The sequence below is a fragment of the Hippopotamus amphibius genome, chromosome 15 (assembly GCF_030028045.1).
Source record: "Hippopotamus amphibius kiboko isolate mHipAmp2 chromosome 15, mHipAmp2.hap2, whole genome shotgun sequence".
Lineage (NCBI taxonomy): Eukaryota > Metazoa > Chordata > Mammalia > Artiodactyla > Hippopotamidae > Hippopotamus > Hippopotamus amphibius.
In genome coordinates this window covers 9,860,264-9,872,024 of record NC_080200.1, presented here as the reverse complement: position 1 = coordinate 9,872,024, position 11,761 = coordinate 9,860,264, and the positions used below count along the sequence as shown (strand labels likewise).

General features: G+C 37.8%; 1 protein-coding gene across 1 annotated transcript; it reads right to left on the bottom strand.

The window, feature by feature from the left end:
- Positions 1-9,998: 9,998 nt before the first annotated feature.
- LOC130837047 (olfactory receptor 18-like) lies at positions 9,999-10,928 on the bottom strand. Its single transcript, XM_057709813.1, has one exon. The coding sequence runs from the start codon at positions 10,926-10,928 to the stop codon at positions 9,999-10,001; it is 930 nt and encodes a 309-aa protein (XP_057565796.1).
- Positions 10,929-11,761: the final 833 nt, after the last annotated feature.

Below are 11,761 nucleotides of genomic sequence, written 5' to 3'. Positions count from 1 at the left end.
ATACCTGGGATAAAACCCACTTGATCATTGTGTATGATTCTTTTAATGTAGTGTTGGATTTTGTTTGCTAGTATTTTCTTGAGGAACTATGCATCTATGCTCATCAGTGATATTGTCTTATAATTTTCTTTTTTGTGATATCTTTGTCTGGTTTTGGTATCAGGGCCATGGTGGCCTCATAGAATGAGCTTGGGAGTATTCTTCCCACTGCAATGTTTTGAAAAAATATCAGAAAATTAGGTGTTAACTCTTCTCTAAATATTTGAAAGAATTTGTCTGTGAAGGCATCTGGTCCTGGACTTTTGTTTGTTGGAAGACTTTTAATCACCATTTCAATTTCAATACTTGTGATTGCTCTGTTCATATTTTCTGTTTTTTCCTGGTTCATTCTTGAAAGGTTGTACCTTTCTAAGACTTTGTCCATTTCTTACAGGTTCTCCATTTTATTGGTATTTAGTTGCTTGTAGTAATCTCTTATGATCCTTTGTATTTCTCTGGTGTTCATTGTAACTTATTTTTCATCTCTAATTTTATTGAATTGCATCCTCTCTCTTTGTTTCTTGGTGAGTCTGGCTAAAGGTTTATAAATTTCTATCTTCTCAATGAATCCCCATTTAGTTTCACTGATCTTTGCTGTTGGTTTTTTATCTCCATTTCATTTACTTCTTCTCTGATCTTTATGATTTTTTTTTCCTCCTACTAACTTTGGGTTTTGTTTTCTTCTTTTTCTAGCTATTTTAGGTGTAAAGTTAGGTTGTTTATTTGAGATTTTTATTGGTTCTTGAGGTAAGATTGTATTGCTATAAACTTCCCTCTTAGAACTGCGTTTGCTGCATCCCATAAGTTTTAGGTTGTCATGTTTTCATTGCTATTTGTATCAAGGTACTTTTCTATTTCCTCTTTGATTTCTTCATAGATCTCTTGGTTATTTAGTAATATCTTACTTAGCCTCCAGGTTTTTGTGTTTTTTAAAGTTCTTTTCCCTGTGATTGATTTCTAATGTCATAGTAGTTTGGTTGAAAAAGATGCTTGTTAGCATTTGCCTTATGTATTGAGGTGCTCCTGTGTTGGGTGCATACATATTTACAGTTGTTATATCTTCTTCTTGGATTGATCCCTTGATCATTATGCAGTGTCCTTCCTTGTCTCTTGTAACGGTCTTTATTTTAAAATCTGTCTTTTCTGAGATGAATATTGCTATTCCAGCTTTCTTATGATTTCCAGTTTCATGGAATATTTTTCCATCCCCTCACTTTCAGTCTGTATGTGTTCCTAGGTCTGAAATCAGTCTCATACAGACTGCATATATATGGGTCTTGTTTTTGTATCCCATCTCCCATCTATGTCTTTTGGTTGTGGCACTTAATCAATTTATATTTAAGTTAATTATTTATATGTATGTTCCTATTACCATTTTCTTAATTTTTTATGTTTATTTTTGTAGCTGTTTTTCTTCTCTTATGTTTCCCACCTAGAGAAGTTTCTTTGGCTTTTATTTTATAGCTGGTTTGATGGTGCTGAATTCTCTTAGCTTTTTCTTGTCTGTGAAGCTTTTGATTTATTTGTCAAATCTGAAAGAGATCCTGTTTAGGGTTATCTTGGTTGTAGGTTTTCCCCTTTCATCATTTTAAGTATATCTTGCCACTACCTTCTGGCCTGCAAAGTTTCTGCTGAAAAATCAGCTCATAACCTTATGGGGATTCCTTTGTATGTCATTTGTTGCTTTTCGCTTGCTACTTTTAATATTTTTCCTTGTATTTCATTTTCGTTAGTTTGATTAATATTTGTCTCAGTGTCTTATTCCTTTGGTTTATCCTGTATGGGACTCTCTGTGTTTCCTGGACTTGGGTGAATATTTCCTTTCCCATGTTAGGGAAGTTTTTGACTATAATCTCTTCAAATATTTTCTAAGACACTTTCTCTTCCTCTTCTTCTTCTGGGACCCCCATAGTACAAACGTTAGTGGAGTTAACGTTGTCTCAGATTTCTCTGAGACTGTCTTCTTTTCATTCTTTTTTTTTTCCCTTTTTTCTGCTCTGTGGCAGTGATTTCCTCCATTCTATCTTCCAGCTCATGTATCTGTTTTTCTGCTTCAGTTATTCTGCGATTGATTCCTTCTAATGTATTTTTAATTGCAGTCATTGTGTTGTTCTTCACTGATCATTTGTTCTTTAGTTCTTCTTGGTCCTTGTTAACCATTTATTTTATCTTCTCAATCCATGCTTCCATTCTATTTCTGAGACCTTGGAATATCTTTGCTATTATTAACCTGAATTCTTTTCTGGGTAGATTTCCAATTTCCTTTTCTGTGTTTGGTCTTGTGGGTTTTTACCTCAGTCCTTTGTCTGCAACCTATGTCTTTGTCAGTTCATTTTGTCTAATTTACTCTGTCTGTGATCTCCTTTCCACAGGATGCAGTGTTGTAGTTCCTCTTGCTTCTGTTTTCTGCCTCATAGTGGGTGAGGTTGGTCCAGGAGCTTGAGTTGGCTTCCTGTTGGGAGAGGCTTGTGCCTGACCTCTGGTGAGTGGAGCTGAGTCTTTTCCCTCTGAAGGGCAGGGCCATGTCAGGTGGTGGGTTTGGGGGTGTCTGTGAATTTAGTAGAACTTTAGGTAGCCTGTCTTCTGATGGTTGGGGCTGTGTTCCTGTCTTTCTGGTGTTTGGCATGAGGTGCCCATCACTGGATCCTTCAGCTTCCTTCCAGAGCTGCTGGTACGTTCCAGATTCTTCTTTTCTATTTTTCTTTCTTTCATCCTACCCTGTTGCAAGGGGATTTTTCTTGTCCTTTTAGGTGTCTGAAGTCTTATGCTAATGTTCAGCAGGTGCTCTGGTAGAATTTTTCCATTTGTAGATGTATTATTGATGTTCTTGTGAGGAGAGGCAAATTTTGCATCCTCCTTTTCTGCTGTTTTGACTCTTCCCCCCGTGTGTTTTGTACTTTGTGTTCTGTATTGTGATTTGTGATGTCCATTCTATCTTGTGAAACTGGAAATTCTGGTTCTGTTCCACTTCAGAGCCCTCTTAGATGAATGCTTTCTGACTGAGCCTATGACTCAGAAAAAGAGGATATTTTTATTAAAACATTGTGTGGCTGCTGCAATATTCTTTAGATTTCAGAAAAAAAATTGATTGAAATAAAAATCTTGATAATTCCAAAAGTGTTTTTTTTGCATATACAATTAGCAAAGGCAAGCTTGATAAGATGTCTTTTCAGAACTCTGACCCTGAAGGAACAAGTCCTTCTAGGAGAACATGCTATTTTTGCCCTGTACCTTGAGACCAGGGCTCTCAGGATCACTTATCCTATCTAGACCATCTCCAATTCCTGAGACTGAGGGAATAAATCAGGTATGAAGACTTTTTAAAATTTTACCTATCCCAACTGTTATCTAAGCTAGTGAGTTTTATATTGTAATACCTAATACATGACTAATTTTAGAAAATCAAGCTACGAGACTTGGTTGTGTTTGTCTATATGTTTATGTGCATTACATATATGTCCATTATCAAAATTAATTTGTTAATGAGCTATACTTAATTGGCTTAAAGGAAGTTAAGTGCTTATAAAAATTCTCAAAAATATAGAAGGTAAATGGACAGAGTTAATTTCAAGTTCATGTGAACTGGAAAATATTTAGTATTAAATTAATATCTGGTATTAAACTTTGTTAGAGTTTGTTAATTTGATTAATATAGACATGTCTTTAAAGTCATTAACTTTAAGTATAATACCTTTATTGTACCTAGGCTTAATAAAAGTCAAATAAGATCTTATCATATCTGTTGCAAATTTGTCAGCAAGAAAAATTCCTTGGTATGATGACATTTTCATAGGTGAATTAAATGCAAGTGAGATAAGAGCTTTTGAATGAACTCTAGGAATAATTATATTTTAGGAATTTCTACTTTAGTCATCTCTCCAGATATTTGGAAGTTTACTTGAAATTTGGAGTTGTTCTAAATTAAGTGATGGAAGTTTATTGAATAGCTAGGTCATTCCCAATTAAAATAAGATACTGGGACCTCAATTACTAAACAGAGAAACTAAAGGTATTTAGGACTATTAATGAATATATTTAGTGCCACCCTGAGATATTCTCCATAAGAAAGCAAACCTCTTTAGAAATTATCACTAGTATTTATGTTCACCAATCTGCAGAATGCTAATGTAAAAGATAGTTCTTAATTGCTTACTTCTTAGTTTTCACTAGAAATTAAGGTTTTTATGAGTTGAGGACTCTAAACATGGAATCAGGGCTTATAAAATAATAAAGGAATCATTTCAGTATAGAGTAGGAAACTAGGACATATGTTTTCAGTGAAGAAGGTATGGGGAATGCAATCGTATTTTAATAAGGGCAAAGAAAGAAGTCTGTCCTAGAGATTGTTGTTTCTGGAGGAGAAGAGAATGGGAGAAAACTCATAAGGAATGAGTTTGGGAGTGTTCATCCTTCTGCTATATATTTTGGAAGAGTTTGAGAAGCATAGATGTTAGCTCTTCTCTAAATATCTGATAGAATTCTCCTGTGAAGCCATCTGGTCCTGGACCTTTGTTTGTTGGAAGATTTTTAATCACAGTTTCAATTTCAGTGCTTTGATTGGTCTGTACTTCCTGGTTTACTCTTTGAAGCTTGTACTTTTCTAACAATTTTCCCATTTCCTCCAGGTTGTTTATTTTGTTGATGTACATGCTTGTAGTTGTCTCTCATTATCTTTTGTATTTATGCAGTGTCAATTGTTATTTCTATTTTTTCATTTCTAATTCTGTTGATTTGAGTCTTCTCCCATTTTTCCCTTATGAGTTTGCCTGATGGTTTATCAATTTTGTTTATCTTCTCAAAGAACCAGCTTTTGGTTTTATTGATTTTTTTGCTATTGTTTCCTTCATCTCTTTTTCATTTATTTCTGATCTGATCTTTATGATTTCTTTCCTTCTGCTAATTTTGGGTTTATTTTGATCTTCTTTCTCTAATTGCTTTAGGTGTAAGGTTAGCTTGTTTATTTGAGATTGCTAACTTTTAATCTGTGTTTTCTAGATATAAATAAACCCTTCCCCTCAAACTAATTATGACTTACAGCAATTTGGTAACTTTGAAAGCAGAATTGAATAATTTCTCTTTTCTCTTTACCTGACCTCTCCAGATATTGGTAACTCTTAGGTTCCCAGCAGCTTTATCATATAAATTAGAAAGGCCACTCCCTCTTTTCTATCAGATAAATTAGAATTGGTGCTGGAATCTGAAGGTATTTTTTGGACCTCATAAAAGGAGGAATTCACCTAAATCTATAAGGTGAAATCTGTGCCAAGCCCTTGGAGGCCTTTTATCAATTAATCAGACAATTTGTGGACATATTAATTTTGATTTGGCTATATTTGATTAAAAATGAGGGTGATTTTACAGAAAAACAGATGTTTGAACAGATATCAAGTTCTAATTTTGTTTCTTGATTTCTAAGTCACTAAGACTCACTTCTCAGACAATTCCTTGTTGTTAGGTTACATTGTTGCAAAGGTTAATTGAATTATTAAAAGGGCACTCTAAGTTTGTTTCTGAAACCTAACTCAATAATCTATCTTTGCATGAAGATCAGATGCTCCATGATCTACAACCAGGAGGTTAAACCAGGTTATGGTCATTTAAATTTAAAGACTCCCTTATGTTGGGGACAATTAAACCATACTAGGGATAACCAGCCTAGTAATACTAGGAAATTGGGTTGGGTGTCTTATGGAGAATGCCAATATATGTTTTCCCTAAAGATAAGTATTGGTACAGAGCAAACAGATTCAGACAACCTTGGATATACTGGGTTGCATTTAATGGAATTTCTTGACATAAATTCTTATTTAGGGCCTTACTAATAGTGCTAGCTATAGTATTTTTTATATTACCTGTTTCATAAAATTGTAGTTTCTTTTATTACCAAATGTGTAAATGAGCCTCTGATAAAATCATGATATATAGGTCCATATGAGATCAATGTTTGTAATCGTGTATCTCTAAATATAGGAAGAAGCAACAAGAAGGAATATTTTCCTGGACCATAAGAGACTAGTAAGGCAGGTGGTCCAGAGATTTTGGCTACTGTTAATAAGGCCTAGTACAATAATAGCTCACAGAGTGGTCTATCAGCAAAATCTTCACCAGACCTGGGAATGAACATTCTTGGCACTGTGGGAAAAAATGGTCATGAAATGCCACCTAAACCATTGTCAAATTCATGACCCTGAAGAGACCCTGACAAATGAAAATTAGCACTTCCTGACTGATTCTATAATGATTAGGTCAATGGCCACTGCAGTCACTGACCTCTAACACACCCTGAAAGGAGTTCAGGGTGGAGAACAGGAATGAGGCACTCTGTGCTTTGGAAAAACTGGCAGAAAAGGCCTTCAGATAGTTACATACTTTCAGGAAAGATTTTATGAGGCCAAATTCTTGCATGTTCTCATATGTAGAAAAACACTAAAATTATTAGTGATGACATCTGCTTTGACCACTAAGGAGAGAAATGTAATTGAAAGTCAAAATGGAATAGCTGTGGTTCAGACATCCAAGGTAATACTAGGTGTCATTACGGACATGGTTTTTGACAAGTCTTTGTATTGCTAAGAACTTCAGTTTTCTGAGCTGTGTCAGACTTGGAATGCCACCAGCCATTCTCAAAACAATGTCTGCTGGCAGCTGGTAGCTGCAACCTTATAGTTTCAAGGTATCCTCCTGTAACTATTGAATCTTTAGAAAATGAAATTTCTTTGGTCAGATATTAGTAGAAAAAGGAGACATGTAATGGCCAATAGCTCTTGTTATGTATATGTTAATACCACATTGCAAGTTAAAACCTGCTTAGATAAAAGCAAACAACTGCCTACAAATCTCCTCAAGGTGTGAGGTCCAGACAAGGTTTCTGGCTTATTCTTCTGAATTCCGCAGGGAATGAGTTCTATTTTGTCTATTAAAATTCCAGTTGTCACTCCTCCAACAAATTCTAATTGGGTCTGTCACACCAAAATAACCGACAAGGGAATGAAATTTTAATCATACAAGTCTCAGATCCAGGACTTGAAACAAATATTTCCAATTCACTGTCTATTCTCCAAATTGAGGCAGGACTATGCCCCATTTTAGAAGGAAGTGGCCAGAGCTGTCATCACCCAGTTCCCTGAATTGAAACTAAGCAGGACTCTGTGGGGTTCCAGAATACAAATTATTTCTGTGTCCCCTGTTTCTTGTTTGTAGGATATAGACTTCACTCAGCCTCCTTGACCTTCCCTGAGTTCCAAAGGGTAGGTTGAAATAGTTGCTAATCAGGGAAGGGAGGGGATGCAGAAACAGGGGAGGGATATTCAAATGATGGTGCAGCCTTGGGACAGGTTCCTGGTTCCTCCTAAAGAAGTATGCATGACAATATCTCTGAGTTCTTCTGCAGAACTGGGGTCCCCACCCAGGTGGAGGATGGTAACTTCACGCTGAATACAAGATTCCTGGAGCACTGCCCTGTTACCTCACCACCAACCAATCAGAAGAAAGTCACACAACTTGCAACCCTCACCCCAAATTTTACCTTCCTTTTCTGGACCCAATGATGACCATACTGTTAGACCTTCTGTTTGGCACCTGTCTGTTTCAACTGTTTACATGGTTTATCTCCATCAGGGTCCAACAGTTTTAGGATAAATTTTTGTTACTACAAGGGTGGATCCTGGTTTGGGGCAAGGAATACCTCAATTTAAATCAGGTGGAGAGAGAGGACTTCCCTGGTGGCACAGTGATTGAGAATCCACCTGCCAAAGCAGGAGACACAGGTTTGATCCCTGGAAGATCCCATAAGCCACAGGGCAACTAAGCTTGTGTGCCACAACTACTGAGCCTGCACTCTAGAGTCCACAAGCCACAACTACTGAAGGCCTCACACCTAGAGCCCATGCTCCACAACAAGAGAAGCCATCACAATGAGAAGCCCACACACTGCAGTGAAGAGTAGCCCCTAGTTGCTGCAACTAGAGAAAGTCCACATGCAGCAACAAAGACCCAAAACAGCCAAAAAATAATTAGCTAATTTTAAAAAATCAGGTGGAGAGAGACTTCTACTCTACTAAGCAGGATTATTCTCACTCTCAGGAGGAAGTAACTACAGAAGAAAGGACCTCTGCCACAATTCCCAAGGAATATCTTCAGTATGAAGTTTCTTGGAGTGGGGGGGAATTGTTAGGTGAACCAGTGACTGAAACCAACCACCATGCCCAGGCATGATAGCAACCACTTGCATGAGTTATCTTACAACAGGAGGCCCTGGTAAGGAACACGAAACTAACAAGCTACCACCAATGGAAAGAATTCAGGAAAGGTCAAAAGGAGAGAGGAGGCACCAATCCATATGTTCTACCAACCTCCCAGAACCCTTCTCACTGGAGTCCATCTTGGCTGAGAAATATATGTGCCACCAGGAAGGACCCTGAGTCACAATGATTGGCTAGAGACAACCCCAAAACTAACCCCATTACCATAAAACCTGAGACTGTGAGCCATGTGGCAGAACAGTTCTCCTGGGTTCTCTTACCCTGCTGCTCTCTACCGGGGAGTCTCTTTCCAATAAAGACTCTTACTTTGTCAGCACATGTGTCTCCTTGGACATTTAATTTCTGTGTGTCAGACAAGAGCCCACTCTTGAGAGTTCCAGGGTCTGACCTGGCCAGGGAAGGGGTGGAAGAACTGGAAAAATGTGACTAAACCTCACTCATTCTTTAAGACTGATTCTTATGACTCTAGGATGGGGGTTACCTGGGAAGTCACACGATCACTGAGTAATGAAATTCTTTGAATATCAAGAATGTTTCTAAAGAAACAATCAATCCTAAGGTGGGGACTGTAATTAACCCTTCTCTGAAGGTATAAAATTACTCATGTAAGACCCCCTCTCAGGTCTCTGCACTCACTTCTGGTATCTGTGCCAGAAGCTGTTGTACTTTCTTCTTAATAAACTGTTATTCTGTTACTTAAACCTGAGTGGCAGCTTCTTATTGATCCCAAGGAGAAATTATTTTCCTTCAGAAATCATGAATCCACTACCTAGGTGGATTCTACGGCACCACTCTCAAGCCCTGAAAGGTGTCCCCCTTCCTGCAACATATTCCTATTGTTTTGCAACCATCACCACCATCCATCTCCAGAACTTTTTCATCTTCTTCAACTGAAACTGTATTTCCAATAAACACAAACTCTCCATTCTTCCTCCCAAAGCCTCTGGCAGCCACCATTCTACAGTCTCTCTAGGAGTTTGACTACTTTAGGTACCTTCTATAAGTGGAATTATTCAATTATCAGCCCTTTGTGTCTGACTATGTAATATGAATGGGGATAAGTTAGATGGAATGGGAAGGAAAGTTATCAGAAAAATTGGGAATCAACTTTGCTCTGGTAGTTTCTCTCCCATCATTTGTTGGGAAGCATACATTCACACTTCTGCTAGGATATTTCCAGTTGAATCTCAATATTAATAGTGTCTCACTTCAATTTCAAAACATCCTGGTTTGGACAGGGAATTAGTTATCTTACTTGCTCAAAAATCTGGGCAAGATCGTTAAAAGAAATATATAAATAAGGTAGGGTTTAGATCCAAGTAACAAATAGTGGGGGGAATAATATGAAAACTACATAAACAATAAATAATAAAAAAAGAACTATGATTATTATGGAATGGTAGAAACAATACTGCTCATGACCAAGGGTCCTGGATAATACACAAGGAAAGTGAGGAAGGTATATTGATGTGCTATGCAAAATCCTGGAAGGGCTAAGACTCATTTATGGCATACAAATAATCTCCCAATTCCATTAGATCTGTTCTAAGTCGAAAACCTGTATAAACAGAAAGCATAAAACCAGATAGATAAATATACAACATAAGACTAGAGATTCAGAATCACTTGTTGCACATAAATGATTTTATTGCCTTTTCCACTCATATGAACCAAAAAAAAAAGACACAGGTATTGAAACTAGGCTATTCTGCTGATGATCCTCCACAAGGCACTCTTGATGTCCTTGTTCCTTAAGCTATAGATGAGGGGGTTCAGCATAGGGGTGACCACAGTGTACATCACTGAGGCCACTGCACCCTTCCTGGGGGAAGGTGAGACAGTTGAACTGAGGTACACACCAATACCTGTTCCATAAAATACGCAAAGGACTGACAGGTGAGAGCCACAGGTGGAGAATGCTTTGTACTTAACATCTGGGGAGGAGACTCTCAGAATGGAAGAAATAATTCGAGTATAAGAATAAAGGATCCCTAAGAGTGGAGCTCCACCCAGGATGGTACCAATGAAATAGATTAATAAGTTATTGGTGGAGGTGTTGGAACAGGCAAGGTTGACAAGTTGAGGAGGGTCACAAAAGAAGTGAGGAATTTCTACATCTGCACAAAAGGTTAGCTGTGACATCATCAAGTAGTGCAGCAGGGAGGTCAAAAGGCTAATGGAAAATGACACCAGGGCCAACAAGCCACAGGTGCGGGGGTTCATGATGACCAGGTAGTGTAGCGGGTGACAAGTGGCCACCAACCGGTCATGGGACATCACTGTCAAAAGTAGACTCTCCAAAAATGCAAAAAGAGAAAAACAGGTCACCTGAGTTAGGCAGCCTGCATAGGTGATGGATTTGCTGTGTGTCTGGAGGTTCACTAGCATCTTGGGGATGGTGGTGGTGCTGAAACTGATGTCAGCCAAGGACAGATTGGAGAGGAAGAAGTACATGGGGGTGTGGAGGTGGGAATCAGAGGTGACAGCCAGGATGATAAGCAGGTTCCCAAGCACGGTCACCAGATACATGGCCAGGAAGAGCCCAAAGAGAAGGGTCTGTAGTTCTGGATCATCTGAGAGGCCCAGGAGGAAGAATTTTGAGACATGTGTAAGATTCTTTGGTTCCATGTAGATTGGGGCACCTTCTGAAATAGAAGAGAGTCCTGAATAAACAGAACAAATGTAGAGGAACCCAGACAAGTGTCCATACTTTGGACTGAAGCAATTCACAAGTAGTGTATTCACACTTGAGGACCACACACCCAAGCAACTTTAGCAATATTCTCAGTGTGAGCTCTTCTTTATTGATACTTAGGATATTCATTTGTTTCTTTATACACCCACTTTAGAGTCATGAGGCCAAAAATATGAGAGAAGTAAGGATATTTTGAGATCACAAGTCCATGAATACAGTAAGATATCTGCCACTTACTTTTGAAGGAAAAATATGGAATAAGAAGTATTCTTTTCCCTTTAAAAATATTCTAATTAAAGGACACTAAAGAGCACTCAAATGTACTGTATCTTATTGAAGTATTGTACAAGAAAAGCCCTTAATTTGCAATGTAGTCCTAAGCAGCTAAAACCACACTCACTGGAGTATAAATTAAAATCAAATATTCACAATTAGGTAATATTTTTCATGCCAATTATTTTTTTTTAATTTTTCTTCTATTCATTATTCTTTTTCTTTAAGCTCTTTATTGGAATATAATTGCTTTACACTCTTGTACCAGCTTTTGAGGTACACCAAAGTGAATCAGCTGTATTTATACCTATATACACATATCCCCTCCCTCCTGCGACTCCCTCCACTCCCTATCCTGACCCTCTAAGGCATCACCCATCATTGAGTTGATCTCCCTTTGTTATACAGCAACTTTCCACTAGCTATCTATTTTACAGTTGGTAGTGTATATATGTCTCTGCTACTCTCTCACTTTGCCCCAGCTTCCTGTCGC